The sequence below is a fragment of the Panulirus ornatus genome, chromosome 1, assembly GCF_036320965.1.
Source record: "Panulirus ornatus isolate Po-2019 chromosome 1, ASM3632096v1, whole genome shotgun sequence".
Classification (NCBI taxonomy): Eukaryota; Metazoa; Arthropoda; class Malacostraca; order Decapoda; family Palinuridae; genus Panulirus; species Panulirus ornatus.
In genome coordinates, this window is record NC_092224.1 from 30,571,849 (window position 1) to 30,599,574 (window position 27,726).

General features: G+C 47.0%; 1 protein-coding gene across 4 annotated transcripts in view; it reads right to left on the reverse strand.

Annotated features, from left to right (window-relative positions):
* mtd (TLD domain-containing protein mustard) overlaps positions 1-25,214 on the reverse strand; it is a 756,074-nt gene extending 730,860 nt beyond the window's left edge. For 2 of the 4 annotated variants that reach the window (XM_071656180.1, XM_071656091.1), the window contains exons 1-2: positions 25,181-25,211; positions 8,076-9,950 (exon numbers count right to left, since the gene is read on the reverse strand). In XM_071656180.1, the coding sequence (XP_071512281.1) occupies positions 8,076-9,637 (1,562 nt within the window). In that variant the 5' untranslated portion in view covers positions 9,638-9,950; positions 25,181-25,211. Of the gene's footprint in view, positions 1-8,075; positions 9,974-25,180 lie in introns of those variants that run through there. The other 2 variants (XM_071696920.1, XM_071696985.1) reach the window with 2 other exon arrangements.
* Between the last annotated feature and the right edge of the window lie 2,512 nt (positions 25,215-27,726).

Genomic DNA, 27,726 nt, shown 5'->3' on the forward strand with positions numbered 1-27,726 from the left:
AAGGAACACATGAACCTCTAAGTCTCCTGAACACTTATATAGACTGAACACGAGGATGTCATCTGTCGAACACATGCAGAACATAAGGATATAGTGGTGAGGAAGATAAAGAATTCCTCTTCCTTCCTTTACACCTCTCTCTCTCTCTCTCTCTCTCTCTCTCTCTCTCTCTCTCTCTCTCTCTCTCTCTCTCTCTCTCTCTCTCTCCCTCCCTCCCTCACTTTCTCCCGGCTAAATAAGTCCTATAACATTATATCTGTCGATAAAATATAACTTTGCTTTCCGATTCTCTGTCCTTGTCCATGCGTAGGTCTGGTCACCAGAGGGCTTTATTTATTTATTTTTCTCCCTTTTTTTTTCGTCTCTCGCAGTTTATCCTCGTAAGCTGACGGAGTTGCAAGATACACCTGGCCTTTGTTGGCCTGAAAAGTAATATATGAAGGTCAGTGTTGGGTGAAGTGATGGCTGGTTTTAAGTGGCCCTTTTTTCAAGTGATACGGGAAGGTGGTGATGATGGCACACAGATGAGGATGTACGTCTCAGAACGAATGTATATACGTTATATAAACCTAATCAATTTGTTGACACCTAATTTCTTTTTATGTATATATATGTCTTCCTGTAGCAGTCATATTCGACAGTCATGAGATTTCATACAATTCGTCTGGGAGTTTATGATAACTCACACACAAACAGACCAATTGGTTCGTTAAATTCGAGAGGAATTCCTTGTAAAGAAAATATCAAATATTGACCCAATTGGTTCATTCAATGAATCGCTGTGAATGTTGTTCGCCAGACCTTCATGTGTTTACTGTTGCCTGGCAGACTGAAGCTTTTCAAACCCATTGTGGTAAGAGCAATCCACTCGCCTTTTGATCCTGATCTTCTGATGAAACTTTTTGAGAGTAATTACCCTACGGACGCCCTGTTGCTTATTCATTGTATATCTATTTTCACCAACATTTCACCTAGACAAATTAACATTACCTTTGCTCCCATTTGTCTAAGTGAATTGTCCAAGGAAAACGGACAATTGATGAATGTATGCTGGACATCGTTAGGACGAGAGCTATGGTTAGTACATATACGGTACATATACGGTACATAGAGTGTGTGGGGACTGGTGAATCAACACGGATCATGTTCAACCCTTGACCTTGTGGGAAAGGGTCGGTGACATCCATAAGTATTATGACCTTTGTCCTTTGACCTGACACCGTAAGAGTCTCAGGTCAAAGGTCATCCCGTTATGCATCAGGGTCGTGCCGTTGTGATCAAGGGTCGTACAGTTGTGCTCAAGGGTCGTACCGTCGTAATCAAAGGTCATACCGTCGTAATCAAGGGTCGTATCGTCGTATTCAAGGATCGTACCGTCGTAATCAAGGGTCATACCGTCGTAATCAAGGGTCATACCGTCGTAATCAAGGGTCATACCGTCGTAATCAAGGGTCGTACCGTCGTAATCAAGGGTCGTACCGTCGTAATCAAGGGTCGTACCGTCGTAATCAGCAGTCGTAACCATCATGTTCCAAGGAGCGACGTAGTTCTATATCAAGACAACAGAACCAGTCATTCCCTTTGTGTACATCTCATGTATCAGAACCCATTCAACTCAGGCCACGGCTCACGTGCTGTACGAAAAATGATCAAGGTCACTTTAACTATATGCCTGTTTACTGAGGGAAAATGACCCCTAAACAAAAAATTGTAAACAAGAAGATTTCCAGTATAAACAAATTCTTCGACTCAATGTGCGTTAAAACCAGAGCGAAACTAGTCGTTAAAACCAGAGCGAAACTGATCGTTAAAACCAGAGCGAAACTGATCGTTAAAACCAGAGGGAAACTGGTCGTTAAAACCAGAGCGAAACTGGTCGTTAAAACCAGAGCGAAACTAGTCGTTAAAACCAGAGCGAAACTGGTCGTTAAAACAATAGCGAAACTAATTAAAACCAGAGCGAAACTACAGAATGTCTTTCCAGGGACAGACCATGACATTTTTGTCCTCATACGACACTAAGAGCGATGAAGTACGTAATTATCAAAACAAATTGATTCCTAAAGAGTAATCTAGTTCTGATCTCTCTCTCTCTCTCTCTCTCTCTCTCTCTCTCTCTCTCTCTCTCTCTCTCTCAGAGTACTGAGGGAGGAGCAAAGTGTACACATAACAACACGACCAGCCACTAAAACCATCAACAAAGCGTTACAAACATGGTGAAGAAAAAAAAAAAAAGAAAATAAATCTTGTTCGTCCGGAGTTTTATCGAATGTATCAAGAATTTACCCAAAGGCGAGACATAAAAATGCGTCTTAGATTACCACTAACCTTTCCGTCTCCCCTTCAGTTCTAGATGATGGAGGCCACAACAGCCAGGGAGGAAGAAACTTCAAAGTGTAAAAATTCGCAGACGATGATAAATCAGTTACTGACAGCCAATGTGGTTTTCGTTATAAACGATAATGTTAAACGGGTCCGACAGAATTCTTTAGCGATAAGTATGCGCGATAAAAGGAGACGAATATATATATATATATATATTTCTTTTTTTTATACTATTCGCCATTTCCCGCGTTAGCGAGGTAGCGTTAAGAACAGAGGACTGGGCCTTTGAGGGAATATCCTCACCTGGCCCCCTTCTCCGTTCCTTCTTTTGGAAAATTAAAAGAAAAAACGAGAGAGGAGGATTTCCAGCCCCCCGCTCCCTTCCCTTTTTGGTCGCCTTCTACGACACGCAGGGAATACGTGGGAAATATTCTTTCTCCCCTATCCCCAGGGCTATATATATATATATATATATATATATATATATATATATATATATATATATATATATATATCTTTTTCGTCTCTCTTCATGGTTTTATGAGGCTGGAGGTCTTCAGGTCCTGGTCCTGTTTGCGGAATGCAGGTCCGCCATTCCATTATTCGGGATCTCTCGTCCGTGGAGGGGAACATGAGGCATGTGGAGAGTAAAAAAGGACCACAGAGACACTCCATGACTTATATAGAGTCTCTGGTCGCGTCTCCTTCACAAGTGAGTGGCGGTGTTGACTGATGTGGTACCTGGGAGAGGAAGGCCGACGAACTGTGGGGGTGAGTGGCGGTGTTGACTGATGCTAACTGGGAGAGGAGGGTCGACGGACTGTGGGTAATTGGAGATTGACGGGGTTACAGTCACATGAAGGACAGGAGACTGAGAGGGAAGACAGACAAGACGATATGAGAGTGAGGAGTGATTTACGGACGGCGAAAGATTGGAATAGAGACAGATATCTGACGAAAGATTAAGGATAGACAGATAGACGACGAAAGATTCAGGACAGAGAGACAAGACAGACAGACAGACAACAAATAATAATATAGCTACGTAAACAATCAAGGATATAGGAGAGACAGTCAGACGACGAAATATCCAGGACAGATAAGACAGACAACGGAAGATTCAGGACAGACAGACAGACGACAAAAATATGTGGGAGAAACAGACAGACAACACAAGACTGGGAACAGATAGACAGATGATACAAGATCAAGGACTGGTAAGAGTCCCGGGAAGGTCGGGAAGGGCAAACTGGACCGGGGACAGCCAAGGGTAGACGGTCCGATGACAAGCCAATGTGGGCGAGGGAGCGGAGGAACGGAAACTGGGGACGAACGAACGCTAAAGATGCAGGGAAAAGATGGACAGAACGACTAGTGAGAGGAGACAGATAGACGGACGACCAGAGACACATAAGACAGACGACAGGGAAGAGAGAGGGAGGGGAGGGAGGGGGAGGGGGGACAAACGTACAGACAAGAGACAGACAGATGGCGGCTGGTTAAGTGGACAAATGGACAGACAAAAAAACAGACAGATGGGTTAAGTGGTGGGAGGAGGAGGACAGAACAGGACAGAACACAACAGAGGGCGAGCAAGTGGACAGACAGCAGCTGCAGCAAGGACGACTGGCTAGTGTGGGAGAGTCGGACGTGCGACCTGGGCAGTGAGGACGGATGTACTGATAAAGTGAGCTATGCAAGTGGTGAGGGATGAGACGAATGGAACGGAACACCTCACTCTAGTTGGCCATGACCAAGAACGCCTCCCTGCTGTACCCTTCACTGTATATAATGAGGCGAAACACCTTGCTGCAGCGTGGGGTAGAGATGCCTAGCACTGGGACTGGATAAGGTTAAAAGCATAATGGTGTTAAATCGAGAGGGGGGGGGGAATTCGGGCGTCCTAGTGTTTCATTTCGGTGAGGTCCATTGTACCGACAACTTGCCTTGTGTACACATAAGAGAGGTATAGCAGTGTCAGCCATTATGAAACGTCCGAGGCACTGACTAAAATGCTTCAGGTGTCCCTCAAATGACTGTGGCGATCCTCCTTTTTTCCTCCCATCTAATGAGGGTCCAGATGTCTGCGTTCCCGTCGAATGAGATTCAAGACGCTTTCATCCAATCAGCGTCAAGATATCAACGCTTTCATCCAATCAGCGTCAAGATATCAACGTTTTCATCCAATCAGCGTCAAGATATCAACGCTTTCATCCAATCAGCGTCAAGATATCAACGTTTTCATCCAATCAGCGTCAAGATATCAACGCTTTCATCCAATCAGCGTCAAGATATCAACGCTTTCATCCAATCAGCGTCAAGATATCAACGCTTTCATCCAATCAGCGTCAAGATATCAACGTTTTCGTCCGATCATCTCTTGGGCGGTCTTACCGAACGCATCCGAGTCTGCACTTCTGAATTAATCTATCAAAATCTGAACCGAAATTTCCAGTTCTTTTTTTTGTATATTCAGATGTTCTTAAGCGATACTTTGTCCTTCGGTGTGAACTCTCTCACGAACATCACAAGGGTGTTGCTTGGTCCTCTTCTATCATCATTGTGTAATAAATAAATGTATTTTTCTTTCTTTCCTTTGAGTACTTCGTTTTTTCCCTTTATTTTTATATTTTTCCCTGACTTTGATGAATAATTTATTCGCCTTGAGAGTCTTTGCGGCTTCTATGTATCAATTTTCTTTAAAAAATTTTAAAATGTCTTATTTGTTTTGAATGTTTTTTTTTTCGATCTTGTTCATCTCGTGTATTTCTTTCCCCTTATGTGTTGTATTTGTCTTGAGCGCTTTGTTTGTCTATACATTGTGAGGGCTATGTTCATCTTAGGTGTCTGTTTGTCTTTACCATTTCCTTCTGATTGTTTTGTTTGTCTTAAGCGCCTTGCTTGTCTCTACCATTTCCTTCGTCTCGAGTGCCTGGCCTGGCTTACTACACCTCGTACTTTCGAGAATGTCTTTTCCTTCTCTTGAGAATATCGTGCGACCAAGTTGATGTTACCTTGTGGGGCACGCCTCGATCTGTCTTGCCTCACCCACCTGCCACTTGACATTCCCCCGCTCTCTCACAGAGCCATTCATACGTCTTGAGTCCGTCCAGCGAAGAAAACCTCAAGTTCTTCTAAAGGTAAATAAACGAGAGAGATTTTTCTTCATTTGGATGTCGACCAAAAATTTGCGCTTGAAATACAACTGTTCTCCCAGTCGTTTCTCTCTCCCTCTCTCTCTCTCTCTTTCTATCTATCTATCCATCTATCTATCTATCTTTCCGAAGGAGTCTAGTACTTTAATACATATATATTAGGGCATATGAACGCGCACTTCCATAGGACATACAAACCTCCAACAGCTGGGCTCGAACCCGGGACCTTATGTGTGGTAGGCGGTAGCGCTCCCGCCTTCCACGCATAAGGTCCCGGGTTCGAGCCTGGCTGATGGAGGTTTGTATGATATATATACTCGTCTCTCACCTCCTCCTCCAGACACTAAGCTGCTCCTCCCTATATCACTCAGGAACCCCCCTCCACCCCCCCACCAGAGAGCTGTGAGCTCTTCCCCTTCTGCTGCTCCCCACCCCCTCCCCCCCCTTCCGCCTTGACCCCAACGTGGCTGGTATGTTTCCCATTACCCTAAGTGGGGTGACGACCCGCCCTGCCCCTCCCTCCCTATACAGTCCTCCTTCCCAAATAATGCCCTTAAACCCAGGTCGGGATCTCTTACTCACAATTTCACTTCTTCTAATTGCTCTCAGTGGGTCTTTTATCAAGTGGGGGGGTGGAGAAGGTCAGGGTCGGGGAGGGTGTGTATAGCTGCGGGTTGAGGGGGAAGGAGTTGGGGGTGCTGTAGGTGGCTGGTGGAAGGGAGGGGGAGAATGTGTAGGGTGAGGGAAGGGAGGGAGCATTGGTGTATGAAGATCTTGTCAAAGTAACCAATCGATTATGTGTTTCCAAGACCGTTTTCTTTCTTTTCTTTTATTTTTAAATATCGACCACATCTCGGTTTCTGTTGCTTAGTGTGAATTATTATTATTATTATTATTCTTATTATTATTATTATTATTACTATTATTATTATTATTATTATTATCATTATTATTATTATCATTAATATCATCATCATTATTATTATTATTATTATTATTATTATTATTATTATTATTATCATTAATATCATCATTATTATTATTATTATTATTATTATTATTATTATTATCATTATTATTATTATCATTAATATCATCATTATTATTATTATTATTATTATTATTATCATTATTATTATTATCATTAATATCATTATTATTATTATTATTATTATTATTATTATTATCATTATTATTATTATCATTAATATCATCATTATTATCATTATATTACTAATCATTTTTTTTTCTTTTTATATCTTTTAATAAACTTTGTCGCTGTCTTTTTCCTAGTGCTACCTCGCGCACATGCAGGGGGAGGTGGTTGTCATTTCATGTGTGGCGGGGTGGCGACGGGAATGAATAAGGGCAGACAGTATGAATTATGTACATATGTGTATATATGTCTGTGTGTGTATATATATTTATACGTTGAGATGTATAGGTATGTACATATGCGTGTGTGGACGGGTATGTATATACACGTGTATGTGGGTGGGATGAGCCATTTTTTCGTGTATTTCCTTGCACTACCTTGCTAAAGCGGGAGACAGTGACAAAGTAAAAAAATAAATATATATATATATATATATATATATATATATATATATATATATATATATATATATATATATATATATATATATATATATATATAGGTAACCACAGATAAAGTTACGATAATCATCTTTCTTAAAATTCTGGGATCTACATGAGGGTTCCGGGAGAGCAAGGCAGAGCTACAGTGTAGCTCAGTGCAGTTGCTACACCGTCAAACATTCACATTTAGCGAAGTCATACCTCCCGCGCGGGGATTTCCTCCACGCCAACACATAGAAAATGGTATCTACACAACGTTAGTCTGTTACGTACTTCTGATCAATCTGTGGTGTTACGTAGGTGAAATGATCCAGAAACCCTTATATATTCCCACAGGAAAAATATTCAGGGCGAATATCTGGAAGTTTCCGTAAGGAATATCATATGATTCCAGGAGGAAAGAAAGGGGGGAAAAAAAAAGATATTGCAACAATGCCAATCTGTATTCGGCAAATATATCGTCAAAAAATAGTCAATACTTTTTTTTTTTTTGCATACACTTACCTCTCGCAGTCTGGGTGTGTATATCATGTGAATTCTTTCGGTATATTTATTTAGATACTTTTTTTTTTGTAACTTGTATACATAAGACCTGTGTAGTCTATGAAGATTTTGATGATAGTAAATAAATAAACTAAGAGATACGGGGAGAGGGAGAAGAAAATCTGCAAAACATAATATATATAAAAGATGACCGAGGCGTGAGCGAACTGAAAAAGCTAAACCTGAAAAGGAAACATAAATACAACTGATGAAACATTAAGATACGTGATGAATATAAATTAAGGGAAAAGCGTAATACAGATTACAAGAGACAGAAAGGACTACCTGTCCTCGTATACAGACCTGGTAGTGAGACATTCCAAACATAAACACGTGAAAATACGGTCGATAAACGAACAGTAACAACCTACTGGCCACAACCTGGGACCAGTGGCCAAACGATAACAACCCATTAGCGCCACAGTCTGGGACCAGTGAGCCACGAAGACTAACCTGAAGACGCTCCACAAGTGGTCGATGGAGAAGCGATGTCGGCGGTTCCTGGAGTGACCCTCGTTCAGGTAAGGCGACAGGTTCTCTTGTCGCTGTGCCTCAGGATGTGCACCGAGTCCACGTCGTCCTCGGAGAACCTGCGGTCTATCTCCTGGCCGAAGTAATCCTCGACCGCAAACTCCGTCAGGTTGTGCAAGGGACTGAGCGCGGGAGGTCCTGTTGTTGTGGTCGTCCTCGGCGTAGTGGGGGACCGAGAGGTTCTCCTGGTTCAGGATCTCCTCGCTGCTCTTCCTCAGCTTTGGCTCAGCGTTGGGGTGATCGGCTTGCGGGTAACCCCCCACCTGTTTCTCCACCAGGAGGGTGGGCAGACTGCCTCGCGTCGTCTGGTTTTTCTTGTTGCGGTGGAAGTCCCTCAGCCGGTTGATCACCCTCGAGTCCTTGGGCAGAAAACTCCGCTTCCGCTTCTTCTCCAAGGCGAGGATGGCCGACTCCGAGTTGGAGCGGGTCCTACTCAGCAGTCTCTTCTGGTGGGTCAGGTCGCGAGGAGGGTGGTGGTGGTCGTCGTCATCGGCTGCGTCGGTAGGTTCCTTCCCCTTGTCCGTCGAGGTTTCTCCCGTGGTCTCGAGCGTCACGACCCACCGCCCTGGCCCTTCGCCCTCTTGGACATAACCGAGCGGCACTGAGTCCTCTGAGATCCCTTCGGGCCGCTGACCCCGACTCTTCAGCACGTGCTGCTCGAAGGCGCTCCACCGCCGCTTCTTCTGGATGGCGATGTGCTTGCGGTATCGGCCCACCAGCCGAGTGTTGATGGCCGTCGCTGGGACCGCGTCCTCCGTGCGCACGTCTCGGACTTTGACCTTGGGGTTTAAGCTGACTTCCGCCTCCTTCTGTTCCGCGTAGCGATCCACGCTACTGCACGAGGAACTGCGGCTCTTCGAATCGAGCAGGTCGCTGTGGGAGCGCGACCGTATCTTGGAGATGAGCTTCTTGACGGCCGATTCTCCCTGCGAGGGCGACCTCTGGCGGTCCTCGATGTTGGATGAGGACCTCATCCGCCGGCCAGACTCCGGATGAAACATGTCGAGGAACATGCTCTTCAGGGAGTGCTTCCTCTTCGTGGGGTCGCCCTCTTGTCCGAGGTGTTCCTGGGAGGCGCAGAGTCGGGCGGCGGCCAGCTTCTGTTCGTTGGAACCGGGGCAGTGGGCAACGGACGTGGACGAATGACGAAAGCGGCGGTGATTGGGCTCGAGGGAACTGTTGGAGAGGGACCTGGTGTCATCGGTGGCTGAGGTGATCAAGCCATCTCCCCAGGACAGGTCGGAGTACACGGAGATGAGGGAGGGCGAGCGTGAGTGTGGAGAACAGGTGCCACTGGAGGGGCCGCTGGCGGTGCTCCAGTTGGTAATGCAGACCTGGGGCGGGGTGTTGTTCCAGCAGGGCACCTCGCTCACGCCCTCCAACAGTACCACTGGCTGGGTGGGAGTCACCAGCTCCTCAGGCGAGTCGTCCCCTTCCCTCAGCGTCTCCAAGACGCCAATGTCGAGTTCGGTAGGACCATTCATGGCTGCGTTAGATGCTGCCACACTCTCACAGTCACAACACGCAGTGCTTATAGTATAGTAACAACAGTAAGCATTAGTGACAGATAGTGTTGCTCTGAGGACGTGTGGGATCCAGCTGGCTACCCTCAGTTCACCAGAGTGGCTAGCAATATCCCACTGACAAAGTTACCTCAGTGGCGGGCAGGCAGGCAGGTAGGTAGGTAGGCAGTATAGCACACCACTGGCTAACCTGCAATACCGGATCACTTCTTACCTGTACGCACATACACACACACACACACACACAACTCTCTCTACCTACACATCACAACACCTGGGGAAAAAAAAAAGTTACGTTCCGTCAACATAACTTAGACAATAACCAACATGGCAATAGATTCTCTGATGAAGAACTAATTCTTCCCCATCCGTCATATATTGTACAATATTTACGACTTTGAAGTGAGGCGTCCTAGAGAAAAAAACACACAAAAAAGCAACATAAACTCGTCTTGGCGATGACACACACCTCTGCAGGCGACAAAAAAAAAAATATATATAATGGAGACCAGACTCGATCCTCTGGTTCTTCAACGTCAAACACCCTCTCCCCCCAAGAGCGAACCTGAGAGTCACATGACGTCCATAACAAAAGCACAGCAGATCAAGAGCATTGAATACTTTATACAACTTTTCTGAATCTTTTTAATGTGAACTGGACAGATAGTTTCAAATTCCTTTTTCGAACCCCAATTTAACCCCTGGCGATTGCTTGGATGCGGACCACATGTGCAAAGTCTGTGCGTGCATAGAGCTTAAGCTTTTCATAGTCCAGCTTTACTGCCAAAAGCCACCACAGGTTATTTCGGATACCTGCTTCGAAACCGTCAAAGTCTATTGAGAGCTAAATCTCAATGAAGGTACGAGACGACCGTGCTCAGGAAGCGGTTTCAAAACCAGGATGAGATAGATACCATCGCCATCAGGACATTATCTATCAGCAGGTACATATCTATCTACATTATCTATCAGCAGGTATACAGATATCTACATCATCTATCAGCAGGGATACATTTAATTTGTCACACCCCCGTCTGAAAACCTCTCTCACACATTACAGGGTATTTCGAAAGTCCGGAGCCACACGACCAGTTCACCTGTGACCTTAGGTGTGACAACTGTACAACAGATCATGACATGAACTTGCATACCCAAGCCCACACCTGGAATTGTAGATATAAACTTTTTCCTTTTATTTCTGGCCTCGTAAAATTTAGGTCTTGTCACTTTACTTCGAGTGGGCCTGCCGTACCCAGGCTGACGAACTGTACCTTAAGCCGAAGACCTGTGCTTAGGCTGAGGACCTGTGTCTAGGATGAGGACCTGAACCTGGGCCTGAGGACCTGAATCTGGACTGAGGACCTGAACGTGGGCTGAGGACCTGAACCTATGCTGTGGACCTGAACCTAGCCTAAGGACCTGAACCTGCGCAGAGGACCTGATCCTGGGATGCGCACCCGTCTTTCGGATAAGGTTCTGTGTCTGTGCTTAGTCGCCGTTTCCCGCCTTAGCGAGTCAGCGTCAGGCATAGATGACTAGGCCGTAGAGGATACATCCTTATTTGGCTCCTTTCCTCTGCACGTTCTCTCTTGAAAGGTAATGCAGGAGGGAAGGATTTCACCGTAATCCTAGAGGACCAGGGCTGCCTCCTTGAGGACTAAGGAATCCTTCACCAAAGTCTTAGAGAACCAGAGAGGCGTTGGAAGAAACCCAAGTGTATAAGTATGAATCCTCTTCATGTATAAGTATACAACTGAATGTATGCGAGTACGGGGTTCAATTGCAATCATTTGGGCTCTGAATACATATACATATACCGTGTTCTTGGAAACGAGCGCTTGATGGCCACCAGTCGTAACCCTGATACCATCATATTCATTCTTTCTTTGTTGTCAGCCTTTTTCCTCATTCTGTTATCAGCTAGATGACGCTTCCTTATCGTCTGCACATTAAAGCACTGATATGATGACGCGAGGCCTTCGATAAGGGCTAGGGGGAGGATGAGAGGATGGGCAAGAGAGTGAAGGCAGAAAGAAGAAGATGAGGGAGGAAAGAAGAAGAAGAAGAAGAAGAAGAAGAAGAAGAAGAAGAAGAAGAAGAAGAAGAAGAAGAAGAAGAGAAGAAAAGAAGAAGAAGGAGAAAAGAAGAAGAAGAAGAAGAAGAAGAAGAAGAAGAAGAAGAAAGAAGAAGAAGAAGAAGAAGAAGGAGAAGGAGAAGAAGAAGAAGAAGAAGAAGAAGAAGAAGGAGAGAAGAGGATGAAGAAGGAGGAGGAGAAGGATGAAGAGAAAAGAGGAGGAAGAAAAAGAAGAAGAAGAAGAAGAAGAAGAAGAAGAAGAAGAAGAAGAAGAAGAAAAAGAAGGGAAGGACATGGGAGGGAGGGTCAGTGAAGGGAAGGACAGAAAGCGAGGAGTAAGGGAGCGAGGGAGGGCAAGGGACAGAAGGAATATAGGAAGGAGGGACAGGTGTGGAAGGGACAGAGAATGGGGGATAGTAGGGTGGGAAGTACAGGGTTGGGAGGGACGGGATAGGGAGAGATGAGAAAGGAGAGGGTAGGACGCAGGAGGGAGAAACCAAACGCCGATTCACCAACATATTCATCCACACCCATGCCCATTCCCACACCCATAATCACACTTACACCCACGCCCATACCCACGCCCACACCCACGCCCATACCCACGCCCACACCCACGGAGAAACATACGCCCTGCACCTACAGCATAAAGATCTTCAGCTGACATTAAAAAGTTGATCACAACATCCACTGAAAAACAGGACCAACATTCTGACACAAAAGTACGAAAAATGAGAAAAGAATAAAGTCTTGGCAGGAGGCTAGACGACTTCAATGGAAGCCTCGAGATGGCACCGAACCTCCGACAGTCAATAACAACATAACTGATCAAGACCAAAGGGATGGAGGACGAATCCATCAACACACGGATATCTCTGTCCAGAATCACACCCGAGAGAAAACGAGAAAATATATCCAAAGACCCAAGGGAAAAAAGAAATGTTTAACTGACGAAGATCAGGGGAAGAAGAAGAAGAAGAAGAACCACCTCACCCCAGATTACAGACGCTAACAAAGGCTGAAAGAAAACGAGAAAATATATCCAAAGACCCGAGGGGAAAAAAGAAATGTTTGACTGACGAAGATCAGGGGAAGAAGAAGAAGAAGAAGAAGAACCACCTCACCCCAGACCACAGACGCTCACAAAGGCTGTCTCCCCCCATGACGACTTTTGACAACCGCCTCTCACTGAGGATCAACATGCCAGAGCTACGTACAGCTGTACTGAACACCAAGAACATATCCCCAGGAAATAGCAGAGCTACGCACGGCTGTACTGAAGACTAACAACACATCTGTAGGAAGGAGCCAAATAGACTCCACACAAATAAACATGACCACTAGAAAAGAAAAAAAGAAAAGAATATGCCATCGTACCCCTTTTACAACGTCCACGACACTATACTTCACGCAGAACACTTTACCCTGAAGTGAAAAGAAGCGAAGGTAACAAGGATAGCTAAGCTATGAATGTTTGATGCTCACCCCCTAAGAATTACCGACCCATATTCCTTCTTAAGAAATATCCGGGAGAATATTAGTGAGAATAATTAACCTTAGACTGAGATAATGGCATCTTGAGAACAAACATCTCAGATTTTTTTTTTTCGGACAGCAAAAGTTTATTCTTGAGAGAAAATGGATAATTTATGATAAACTGAAGTGCCTGCATTATTGCAATACCAGCAACAACTATGTGGCCTCCGGAGTGGGTAGAAGAAGAACCACCTCTGCAATTGCACTCGCTGCAGATAATTTGTAGTTGCCAGAGACACAATCATTTAAAGAGACATAAATACGTACGACGCACGAGGGGTCTACAGTATGAACCATTACAATCAGACATGCCAGACATCCCCTCGGGACACTACTATGCATCGCCTGAAACCAAAGCATCCCCGCGACGCAGTCACCATCAACACTGCAACAACTTTGAGAGGTGGTGTCCCCCAGGGCAGCGTCCTGTCACCGACGCTATTCATAACCTACAACGCAGACTTTCTTCCCCTCCAACCTCCCAAACCCACCACCACCAGTCGGGTACATCAGCCAGGACGTTTTTAGCGCAGACGACCACACTCGAGAAGAGAGAGAGAGAGAGAGAGAGAGAGAGAGAGAGAGAGAGAGAGAGAGAGAGAGAGAGAGAGAGAGTGCAGCTTCCTTAAACATCCTGAACACACCCATCGAAACAGCGGAAAGGTATAGAACTCCTCAGTCTCGGAGCTCGGGAGTATAACGCCAAGCAACATACCCATACAGGGCAGGGGGATGACACACACAGAAGAGCTGGAAATCCTGGGCCACACAATAACATCACGAACCTTGATGAAGTACACAATGTGTCAACACATGATTCGCACAAGTGGAGGCACGCATGACTACCCTGGACGGATTTTGGCATTTTCTTCTGAGAGGCAAAACATTAAACCCGGTAAAGGCTGTGATCCTCACCATATTCACCAACTCCCACTGCTCTCATGAATCGCCTCCAAATTACGTTTGCTGATGGGAAAGAAGGTACCAAACAAAACAGCAATTTATCACATATAAAAAAAATCCCTACATCGAAATACCTAGGAGCAATACTAATGACTTAAAAAATTGGTACAAATCTTATAATGAATGAGAGGAAAAAAAGAAACTCGTATTGGCATCATTACTTTGGATTCTGTTTCCGTGAGTTGGCGTCACATGATTACTGTGTGGCCGTCGGCAACTCAAGGGTGGGCCGTTTTGAAAACTGTTTCTTTCCCTACATCTCGATCGAAGCTTTGGAACTCTCTACCCTCTCATGTCATTCCCAACGAATACGACCTGGCACCTTTAATAAAAGCCAGGTTTTTCAATTCCTTCAAAATTCGGAAATACTTTCCCTTGTCTCTTCTTTTTACCTTTCGTAATCGTCTCTGTATTTCAATTAAGGCCCGGCCTTGATGTGGACTGACGTTCGTAACTGGAGCCTCCAAAGTGAAAAAAACAAGGGACAAGGACAACATAGACTACGTAGATATCCAGTACTTCCACGGCTGCACAACTATGGAATACAATTGGTTTTCTCGGAATATCAAAGCCCTGAGAGAGACTCCAATCATCCATCGATACACACAATGCAACAAAGCTTAACCAAGCCAACCTCCTTCCTAAACCAACAAAGAACATCGCTACTCACACACACACCCATACAACTATCCTGCCGGAGATATGCCATATATTAAGGGTAGAGTTCAGGATCTGTGTGTTTGTGTATCCGTCTCCTGTCAAAGGGTATAGTGAGGGGATATTGGATTGGAAATGAGGGAACAGTGGAGGAGGGCCTTCTACTTCATCCTCATTACGTCAGGTCAGAGATCTAAACAGTCCAGGTCAAAGGCCATCTGTGACGACTGTGTAGTGAAGATAAGGGTGTAGTGAACATGTAGGTATTTTTAAGATGAGTGCACAATGAAGATGGCTGGCCTTCGACCTGACCCCTTGAATCGTGCAAGCTAAACAGCTCAAGGCCAGCCGAAGAAGCTAGTAAAAGGAAGTCACCTAAAATACGTATCCAGCATACCACACACACACACACACACACACACACACAAACCAATCAAACAAATAGCATGCCTATGTACGCAGTGGTTATCTCTTTCTCCAGTGTACCTTCCCGTGGCCCACCCATTCACACTGACCCTACCAACAGCTGAGTGGTAAAAATGAACATCTGTGGTGGAACAGGGAGGGGGGTGGAGCGGAGAGAGATAAGGCAAAGAGGAAGAACAAAGAGGAGGAGCAAAGATGGGCAGGAAAGAGGTGGAATAGAGGGGTAGAGCAGAAGGGGGGGGGGAGCAGAGAGGTGAAGCAGGGAGGCGGAAAAGAGAGGCAGAGCAGGGAGGGAGAAACAAGGATGGTCGGAAGAGATAAGAGAGAGGATGGGAGAGTATGGGACAGTCAGGAGGAAGAGGAACACAGAAGGGAAGAGAAACGTGCGAGGATGAGGAGGTAGGGAACTATAGAGTGTGGAGGAGAGGAACTAGGGAGTGGGGAGGAGGGAGAATGAGGGTGAGGGAGGAGGGTAGGAAGGAGAGGAACTAAGAGGTGAGGAGAAGGGAGCTGGTGGGTGGGTGGGGAGGAGGGAAAACTGGAGGTGGGGAGGACTTAAAGTTCAGTTGCTGTACACTTTTGTACCAGGCGACCCAAGCAGCTCTCTCTCTCTCTCTCTCTCTCTCTCTCTCTCTCTCTCTCTCTCTCTCTCTCTCTCTCTCTCTCTCTCTCTCTCTCTCTCTCTCTCTCTCTCTCTGCCTCACCCACACGTGGGCGCTGCTGGCTGGCTTTCAGTCCACAGTTATATACAAGTCTCTCCAATCTCACACACAACACATGACCGCTCGTATCTCACATGACTCGGGTCTTAGGAAAGCTAGATTTTCCTGCGCTGGGCGCAAGCACGACCTTCAGGCAAGGGCATCCTTGTAAGTACTCTTAAGTATGTAAGTAAGTACCTACCTACCCATCTACCTATCACACTACCTCTACGAGATACTGGTGTGGTATTCGTCAGAGTGGGCCAAAGGGCAGTAGTGGTGGTGGCGGTGGGCAGGGTGGGTCACAAGGTGGTGGTTGTGCCAGAGGTGGGGATGGGAGTGTTAGGTGTGTGGTGGGTCGTCGGGATGAACCCGTGGGAGTGGTTGTGAGGAGAGTGTGGCAACATGATGCGGTGGAAGGGTCACGTCTGGGTCATATGGGTGGTGGGTTGGGTCACGATACGGTGGTGGTGGAGGAGTGGGTCACGGGTGTGGTAGAGATGGGGACGACGGGCACGGATATACAGCCGTGGTGGGTGGAGTGGGCTAGTGTATGGTGATGGTTGGGGATGGACTAGAGTGTGGTAGACGTGGTTGGTGGTGGTGGTGGTGGCAGCGGGCCATGTGGGCCGCTCCGCCGCCTAGCCCTCATTTCGGGCGCCTGGCAGCAACCATCTGCGGACCGGTCCTTGCGAAAGCCGTGGCGGAGGTGAGGAGGGCCACTTTTTGCGTGGGGGCGTTCACTTGGACGGCCCGCTGTGACCAGAGGTTTTCACTCCCCGTAGCCCGCAGGGCGGCGCTGGCTGGCTGGCTCTGCCGTGGTGTGCTCTCCTCCTCCTCCTCCTCCTCCGCCGCCGCGCCACCCCATCCCGAGACCTCAACACGACACTCACTCATAATCTCGCTCCTTCGGCAGAATGGACCCAACAGCAAACAAATCTTCACCCGAGTCATTTTTCCACCTCAACATTTCCCCCTTTTTTTTTCCCCCTAGCGGTGGGGGAAACCAAGCTAACAACTGTTTCCTCCTCAAACTACCCACAACCCAAGCACCTCTCCCTTGCTCTAGGGGTAGCTTTCACTCCCCACTACACCGCCAGGGTATAGAGACTCGGCTGACGGACCAGCATCATAACTAGGTGTGAACCGCAAGCACGAAATTGGTCATGATGGCTGAGTGCGAGACGAGGGAGGAGACTCATCACAGACTCTCCTATTACGTGGGTGTTAATGGCTCCCTCCACACTGCGGTAGTGTGTGTGTGTGTGTGTGTGTGTGTGTGTGTGTGTGTGACCGTCCGCCCGCTCCAGCTCGCATCAATGACGGGCCAAAAAGGAGACTGATGGAGCCTTTACGTCAATGATCACCAGAGCGGAGGAGGCGTGTGAGGGGATGTACGTACTGAGGAGTGTATGTGGCCAGCTCCACGTCTCCCAGCCAACCCACCATGTGAACTGCTGATATTTGGAATGATGGAGGAAGAAAAAAGATGAAATGTTTTCTACTCGGAACTGAGATCGGACATTGCCTTGATGCTGGGGGGAACCTTGTACAATTTACGTGTTTATTTACGGCATTTACACACACACACACACACACACACACACACCAGCCTCAACCAGGTACCCAATAATCGACCAGCCCTGTGCTGGGTATACGATGACTGCCACGTCAAGGATTCGAACCCATGCGGATCCGACCCCGGAATGCCCCGTGCTGACTCATGGTCAGAAACGCTAATCACGACGCGAAGGAGAGGTGTGTGTGTGTGTGTGTGTGTGTGTGTGTGTGTGTGTAGGGACACAAGAGTAAATTCATGGTACATATATATACAAAATTAAGAGACGGGGCAAGACGAATGTAGAACTCTCTCCCCGTAACGCATTAACAATATATATATATATATATATATATATATATATATATATATATATATATATATATATATATATATATATATATATAATTCATTAACTTTACGGTCTGAGTTGTGTAAAATCAGCTATCTCAGCAATGTGTTGTGGTTGTCATACTATGCAATAAATCAAAATAAATAATATACATCAAAACATAACATAAAAAAAAACTCATAAATGATCATAAACAATAAAATCCAGTGACTCGACTCGTACGTCAGACAGCGAGAGTCAACACGAGCAGCGAGCGAGCGACGTGCTCACAGGAGGGACGACTCGTCCCGGTGATCAACTGGGCTACGCGTAAGGCAGTCGTGTGGTTCCTCCCCTGAGAGTCGATGACTGGTGTAGTACCTCCCTCCTCCTCCTCCTTCACCTTCCTCCCTCCATCCATCCCGAGACTGACACCTCACTCCCCTGCTATCCCTGTACACACACACACACACACACACACCACACATACACACACCTGGCTTAGGCTATGGTGTACCTCCCTCCTCCTCCTTCACCTTCCTCCCTCCATCCATCCCTCCATCCCGAGACTGACACCTCACCCCCCTATCACTCCCCTGCTATCCCTGTACACACACACACACACACACACACACACACACACACACCACACACACACACACCTGGCTTTGGCTATGGTGTGTGTGTTTGTATGTGTGTGTTTGTGTGTGTGTATCTATCAGTATAGACATGCAACACATACAAGATGCTACTTGATGCGGACAACACCATAAGTCTAGGAAACCAACCTCTCTCTCTCTCTCTCTCTCTCTCTCTCTCTCTCCGTCAGACACAAACAGTAAACACACCAGGGTTAACCTTCACCGTGGTGAGCGGTGTGGGCCCGCACACACAACACCACCCTCCACACACAACACCACCCTCCACACACAAATTCAGTTCAGACACGTAGGAATCTCAGATGTCGACTTCCCCTAAACTAGAAGAGTGTTTTTTTTTATGAGTCCTTATGTATGAATTCCTGACCACCGCTCGCTCACCCGGGCCACACCCACGGCGTCAGAGGGAAGGGAACTTGACAGCCGATGAGGTCAAGGACGGATGGAGGACCCGTGTAGCCTGGTTCATGCCTCCGTCTTCGGATGGAAAGGGAGGAGGGACAGGGTAGCACCCTACGTGGCGGCTTTTAACCCACTGGGCGTTTGTTAGCCTGGCGAACACCGCCCTGGGCGTACGTTAACCCAGCGAACACCTTGGGCGTACGTTAACCCAGCGAATACTGCCCTGGGCGTACGTTAACCTAGCGAACACCGTCCTGGGCGTACGTTAACCTAGCGAACACCTTCGGCGTTCGTTAACCTAGCGAACACCTTGGGCGTACGTTAACCCAGCGAATACTGCCCTGGGCGTTCGTTAACCTAGCGAACACCGCCCAGGTAACTGATACCCCGAAGTGATCTGCTTCGCCACACAGACAGTACGAGTCAAATTCTCGAGTGTGTGGGGAGGATATTCTGTGTGTGTGTGTGTGTGTGTGTGTGTGTGTGTGTGGTGCCGTCGGCCAGGGAAGGTATATATAGAGTATTGGCTATTTTGTTTGTCTGTGTTACTACTGTTTCTGCTGTTTTACGACGACATCTCTCCTCACACACGCCCTCCTTCCTTCCTTCCTAGAGCCGATTCGGACCACCACAAAGAACCATACATCAAGAACACCCATCCCACCAGAGACCCTATGGGGTAGACTCCCACCAGAGACCCATCCAAAGACCAGACGAGTGTATGAGCCTTACCCGAGTCACGAACCCCTGACCAACCACCACCACGAAACCACTCACGTGACCCACTGTAGTGACCTCCCCCACTCCGAGACAGTAGTTGAGGTTGTTGTTATGAGGTTATTGAGGTTGTGTCCACCTCTAATGGGGAGGAAAAAGTGCCCGATGTATCGTTCTTATACTGGCCCGGCGGACTGGCTGCTGGGGAGGAAGGGAAAGGTAGTAGTAGTAGTAGTAGTATTGGTAGTAGTAGGAGTAGTAGTAGTAGTAGGAGTAGTAGTAGTAGTAGTAGTAGTACTAGTAGTAGTAGTAGTAGGAGTAGTAGTAGGAGTAGTAGTAGTAGTAGTAGTAGTAGTAGTAGTACTAGTACTAGTACTAGTAGGAGTAGTAGTAGTAGTAGTAGTATTAGTAGTAGTAGTAGTCGTAGTAGGAGTAGTAGTAGTAGTAGTAGTAGTAGTAGTACTAGTAGTAGTAGAAGTAGTAGTAGTAGTAGTAGTAGTAGTAGTAGCAGTAGTAGTAGTAGCAGTAGTAGTAGTAGTAGTAGTAGTAGTAGTAGTAGTAGTAATAGCAGCAGTAGTAGTATTACTAGTAGTAGTAGTAGTAGTAGTAGTAGTAGTAGTGTTGGGGTGAAGGATGCTCTAAGGTCGACCTCAGATCACGGGGAGGATGTCTCAGGAGAGTGGGTGAGGAAGTGTCTGCTGCTCCTGAAGGAGAGATGTATGTGGTGGTGGTGGTGAGGCTGGTGACGTCAGGAGGCCGAGCCGAGCGCCCCCCCACAGACCTTAAGACGAGTGTAGAGAGGCACTCTGGTGTGGCAACATGTGACGGGAGTATTGTATGGTGGGACACACCATGATAGAGGCTTGGATTCCCTATGGTATCGTCATATAGGATTACACCCGGCTCCACCACACACACACACACGATGCATCTATACATATATTCCATCTCGGTAATTTACATAAGTGGCAAACAGTCGCCAACGTAAAGTGACGTAAAGTGCCCTTACGTGTACACATGACACAAATTTACCCAGCAAAAATACCTTTGTGTATATAATAGACCGGCAATTATATATATATATATATATATATATATATATATATATATATATATACAAGGTTCAGGAAGGTGCTACAGGACTCCCCCTTACATAGGGCAACAGTACGACTACAGAAGAGCCACATCTTACTCCAGAAGGAGTCCTTCATATATACCTGCCACTGATAGCACCGATGTCCCAGGAGGCCCCCCGTAAAATGGGGGGAGAGGGTGGTCGGTCGTAGAGAGGGGGTCGGGGTCGTCCTGTGTCTTACATAATTGAATTATAATCAGGAAAGTGTGACCTGAACACAACAGACCAGCAGGTGGTGCCAAGTACTGTTTCTGGCCACGAGAAAATGGTGGGCCCTTATCACCAGATGGTCGGCGTTGATAACACAGCCGGGGTGGCGTTTTCATTTTTTTTTCTCTCTCTCTTATCTAATGATAACAAGATAACGATCTATCTATCTTCTATCCTGATTATCACTTCGTTAATTACGTCTTGACCAGTATGTTTCGAAGTTGATTCAGGTTACTTGATCTTATTTCAGGTTACTGAATCATATTTCAGGTTACTTGATCTTATTTCAGGTTACTGAATCATATTTCAGGTTACTTGATCTTATTTCAGGTTACTGAATCATATTTCAGGTTACTTGATCTTATTTCAAGTTACTTAACCTTATTTCAGGCTATGAGAGGTTTGCAAAGGTGGTCATATCTTAGGGTAAGTAAGTTCAGAGGATCGGAACCTTTCCACATTAGTAAGGGAATCTGAACTTTTAAATGAGTTTCAACAACGATAGACCTTAGGCTTAGACCTTATCGTCTGGAGGATAAAGTTAATCTTTAATTCTTTCTCTAAACTGAGATAAGCTGGACCTCCGTATCATGTGGAAAGCCTGAAGCTTTACGTCATGCAGATGTGATTCGAACCTTCAAACGAGGGGATCCGAAGCCTTTAAAGACGTCATCCTGAGGAATCCAAACCATTATCATAAACTCCCTACCTCATCTCGAGTGGGGAATGTGACTCTTTAACCACGTGAACGAAAGAAAATCTGAACCCTCTTCACTGAGAGAATTGGAATCTCTTCACTCCCCTTGTAAGGGATTCTATACCATCCTGTCTCATAGGGTTTCAAACCGTGAAGAGGTTGAAGGTATCTATATTGAGAAGGATGATGACACTGACAGTCTCCCTCCCTCAACTATCGACCCCCTGATCAACCTCCCTCATAGCACCTCGGGTGAGGTGAGGTGGCAGCAACACGAGTGGACGGGGCGAGTGTGATGGGGTTAGTTACAGTTGAGTTGGGGATTATAAACCTGGTGGTATCTGCATACATACACCGCTTGGTTTGCCTCGTGTTGGTGAATCCCTGTGCGAATGGCATGCGAAGCATAAAAAAGGTAGGTGGGGGTGTGTGAGAGGAAGGGGGAGACTGGACTAGGGGGATTTGCATAAACCTACTCACAAGATGGCCGTCAGATGAACACCCTAACTGGCACGGTCTTGTTAATACCTATACGTTCCTTCACCCTTCATCTTATCAGAGACGTCCTTATACAGTGGCATTTCTGCTCTCGTTGACAATCTTTTTGTAGGTCAAGTTGCTTGCTACACTTCTGGTAGCTGTTGATGTCGTTCTACTGATGTTAGAAGTTGCACAGCAACTTTGACCCCTTGAGGACGACGGTACGACCCATTGAGCACGACGGTGCGATCCTTGAGCACGAAGGTACGACCCTTGAGCACGACGGTACGACCCGTGAGCACGACGGTGCGATCCTTGAGCACGAAGGTACAATCCTTGAGCACGAAGGTACGAAAATCCTTGAACACGACAGTACGACTCTTGCGTGTGACGGACGGCGCAGCCTCTGACCTAAACCTTTATGGGTCAGGTTAGTGAACAATGCCCCTCACATCCAAGGGTCGTTCCCTCGTGCTTCCAGAGGTCCAGGCAATCACCAGGACATGGCAACAGTTTTCAGGACACTGCCACGCCCTCAGATACGACAATGTGAGACGATATTTGAGGCTCCTTCATGGCTCGGGACACTTTCCAGGTCGTGGTAAGATTTCCTGTGTTTTCAAGGACACCCCTCCAGATTGGATACGATCTCTTAACACAGGGCAAGACGGACGGGGAATTTCTAGATTTCTGCCACGACTCCCACTTTCCAGGGAGCTGTTCGTGTTTTCAGATACTTACCGAGAGAACCAACATGACATACTGTGGTTGGCTGGAGCCTCGTCATGGAATACAATAGTTTCCAGGGTCTAGTCATGGTATACAATAGGTGACATGGTCTTCTCGCCATGGCATACAGTAGCCTCCGAGACGCTGTCACATCTCACGACCCTGGTGGTGACAAGGACGGACGAATGGCTATCGCTCCTGTGTCGCCAGGAGAGGTAGGGAGGGAGACAAGACACTCACGTGAGCCTCTCCTTATCTCCGGTCACCTTCACCTCGTCCCGAGGGGGGGCTTTACCGACGCCTGTTACGATCCCTCACGAGAGACGTAGATAACCCGATGATAAGACGGGGGAGATAAGGGCGAGAAGAACGAGCTGAGTGCTTGGTGTGGTCAGGGTAAACTGCCGCCGGAGGGAGGGAGGGAGGGAGGGAGGAGGGACGGAGGGAGAGAGGAGGGGTAGAGATAACTGCTCAGGGAAAGTGTAACAATTGCAGGTGGGTAGGTAGGTGGGTAGGAGGGCAGGTAGGTGCCTAGGGCATCCCCCAGCGATAACTGTTGCCGAGAGAGAGAGAGAGAGAGAGAGAGAGAGAGAGAGAGAGAGAGAGAGAGAGAGAGAGAGAGAGAGAGAGAGAGAGAGAGAATGTGCGCACACATTTCTTTCCGGTGCGTGACGACAAGTAATGCACTTCAGCGACGGAGTTAAAATAAAAAGGGAGGAGGAGGAGGAGGAGGAGGTGGGTGTGTGTGTGTGGGGTGCGGGTGGGGTGTTGTGCCGCAGGGACCAGCTCTGGAACCCTCTATGTTTGGTGGCGTATCATCATCACCATCATAGCCCGTCTGTCCGTCCAGTATCGGTGTTGTGTCTGGGTTCACCTTGAGCGTTCTCCGTGTCTCGTTCACAGCACGTGAGTGTGTGTGTGTGTATGTGTGTGTGTGTGTGTGTGTGAGTGTTATCAGTTAGGGCCCAAAAACAGATATAATGGGAATGTTAAGTAATGCAAAGTTTATACATCCAGTTTTTTTTTGTGTGTGGGTTATTCGTCGAGACGGTTGCCACACATTGGGAGAATTATGTAAGATCCGCATCCAAGTTCCACAGGACTAAAGTTTTAAGTCAATTTCATACGATTAAGGTTATTTCCATATTATTTACAACTCGTCCCCCTCGCGCAAAGGGCCACTCGCATGAGTGTTAATCCAAGACATTCGAACTAAACTTGTGTGAAACACGACATCCGAACGAAAAGGAGCAAAAGATATCAAAAAACCATATTGAATAACAAGTGATAGTTCAGACTTCAGCTGTGTCGTCTGTATGCGCTGAAGTCTGAATAAAAGAAAAAAAGAAGTGGAATTCTTGTGTACCATTCACGTCTGAAATATCAGATATAAAAACCTTTCAACGAAACTAAAGATTTCCCACGTCATCAATGGGTTATAGATACATGCCATGACCAGCACCAACTACTTAACTAAGCAGTATAACGAGCGTCCATGAGGAAGGTGGGTGGAAAAAGGAAATCAAACGCCAATGACTATCATAATAGGCACGCGCTATACCAGCATGTGATTTCAGTCACCAGCCAGTATGTGATTTCAGTCACCAGGATCGTTTGTTTACCCTGTATTATGAGCCTGATGACACACGGACTTCACCAGGAAATAAATGCTTCATCATCTGTCTTCCTTCGTCTTCGATACAGTTGAGGTGAGGCTGGAAAAAACACCCTCTCCTTCCAGCTGATCCAACTTCTCACCTGTCCATAAGCATTTTCAGCATAACTAAACGCATGTATTCCTTTTTTTTTATTTACAACAGACGATGGATGATGTGTTTTCTGGGGCGTGGTGAACGGCAAATGGGGCCTGAGCTTCAGATTTTCTCACAGGTCAGTACTTTAATTACTTTCATCAGGCAAACTGCTGAACGAAGAGGTACACACCACTTTCACATTTCAGGACACGTACCAAGAACACCTTTTCAGCGTGTTTCGAGACTCGTGATCAAACAATGGAGTTACACAGGTACAGGCGTTTATCACAACGAACACACACACACACACACACACACACAAATACACACCAAAGGTGGACTGTAACATCGTATGTGAATATATCTTTCCAGAAGCGTTATGCTACGACCACTATTTTCACTGCACAAGTAGACACAAGGGGCCAGCGGGCCTGATACCTAGTCACATCCGGACACTGTACACCTGGGGAAGTACCCGCTATATATGAGTACAATCACGAGGGAGGAGCCGCACCATGGCTTCTGTCCCGCACCGCTGTATCAGACAAACTGAAAGGTTGGCAAGCGGTGACCGTGAGGAACCCCCCCCCGCCCAGCTCTTTAGGTTGGTGGCGGGGTTGGTCGTCAGCTCGCGGGGGTGGGTGGCGGTGCTGCTGCTCTCCCTCCCTCCCCACTGCTGGCGACAGGGGTTCTATGCACAGGTGGCTGGTCGTGGCTGAGGAAGGTGGATGTCCCCGTCTGTGCCAGCCATGGTGATGACACCGACACCATCCCCACTGCTGGCGACAGGGGTTCTATGCACAGGTGGCTGGTCGTGGCTGAGGAAGGTGGATGTCCCCGTCTTTGCCAGCCATGGGAAAGACACCTACAACACACAAACGATTTTTCCCAGTGTGGAGGCTGCCTGGTACTTCCATCTCCAACACTGTGGGTGTTCTTGTTTACCTCCACCGCCAGCTGGTACTACCATCTCCAACACTGTGGGTGTTCTTGTTTACCTCCACCGCCAGCTGGTACTTCCATCTCCAACACTGTGGGTGTTCTTGTTTACCTCCATCGCCAGCTGGTGCTTCCATCTCCAACACTGTGGGTGTTCTTGTTTACCTCCACCGCCAGCTGGGACTACCATCTCCAACACTGTGGGTGCTCTTGTTTACCTCCACCGCCAGCTGGGACTACCATCTCCAACACTGTGGGTGCTCTTGTTTACCTCCACCGCCAGCTGGGACTACCATCTCCAACACTGTGGGTGTTCTTGTTTACCTCCACCGCCAGCTGGTACCACCACCTCCAACACTGTGGGTGTTCTTGTTTACCTCCACCGCCAGCCCGGTACTTCCATCTCCAACACTGTGGGTGTTCTTGTTTACCTCCACCGCCAGCTGGTACTTCCACCTCCAACACTGTGGGTGTTCTTGTTTACCTCCACCGCCAGCTGGTACTACCATCTCCAACACTGTGGGTGTTCTTGTTTACCTCCATCGCCAGCTGGTACTTCCATCTCCAACACTGTGGGTGTTCTTGTTTACCTCCACCGCCAGCCCGGTACTTCCATCTCCAACACTGTGGGTGTTCTTGTTTACCTCCACCGCCAGCTGGTACTACCATCTCCAACACTGTGGGTGTTCTTGTTTACCTCCACCGCCAGCTGGTACTACCATCTCCAACACTGTGGGTGTTCTTGTTTACCTCCACCGCCAGCTGGTACTACCATCTCCAACACTGTGGGTGTTCTTGTTTACCTCCACCGTCTGGGTTGAGGGACACTCGCGTTGTAAACACTGTTCCATGTTGGTCTTTCTGTGCTGCGTCTTTGGATGCTTGAAGCACAGCTGTTGTGTGTAGCGCCTGCTACTAGTGTTGCTGGAGGAACGTTCAATGGTGGTGCTGTACCTGCTATTAGCACTGCTATTACTAAGAACATTCACTGCTGTTCATACTATTGGTACTACTGTTGCTAGGAGGAACATTCACTGCTGTTCATACTATTGGTACCACTGTTGCTAGGAAGAACATTCACTGCCGCTCATACTATTGGTACTACTGTTGCTAGGAGGAACATTCACTGCTGGTCCTACTATTGGTACTACTGTTGCTAGGAGGAACATTCACTGCTGGTCCTACTATTGGTACCACTGTTGCTAGGAGGAACATTCACTGCTGGTCCTACTATTGGTACTACTGTTGCTAGGAGGAACATTCACTGCTGTTCATACTATTGGTACCACTGTTGCTAGGAGGAACATTCACTGCTGTTCCTACTATTGGCTGGCGCTGTTCCTGCTCATACCAGCTCTTAACAACCTGCTTAATTCTGCTTATTAGTGACTACTACTCCTGCTTTCTCTTCTTCTTCTTCTCTTTTTCTTCTTCTTCTTCTTCTTCTTCTTCTTCTTCTTCTTCTTCTTCTCTTTTTCTTCTTCTTCTTCTTCTTCTTCTTCTTCTTCTTCTTCTTCTTCTTCTTCTTCTCCACTTCAATAGCATTCCTGCTAGTTCTCAAGTGGGCTGAGGACTGGATCAAGCCAGTAATGTCACTGCCAAGGACAACAGTGACCAAAACCCGAATGTCAATCACTGCAAAGGACAACTAGTGACCAAAACCCGAAGGTCACTGCTGAGGACATCTGTGACCAAACCCAAAGGTCACTGCTAAGGACATCTGTGACCAAACCCAAATGTCAGTCACTGCAAAGGACAACAGTGACCAAGCCCGAAGGTCACTGCTAAAGGACATCTGTGACCAATCCCGAAGGTCACATTCGTGGCAATATATACAGCGACGTAACCCGTGATGATAGACGTATCTGGCTGGTGCAGGAGGACCCGGCGGTGGCCTTCGCGCAGTGAAATGAGCCAGGAGAAAACACACGCACTCGTAAACATGAGAGAGAGAGAGAGAGAGAGAGAGAGAGAGAGAGAGAGAGAGAGAGAGAGAGAGAGAGAGAGAGAGAGAGAGAGAAGATGAAGAAGAAGAAGGAGAAGTTAAGAAACAGAAGAACAATGAACGAAAAGAGAAACTAA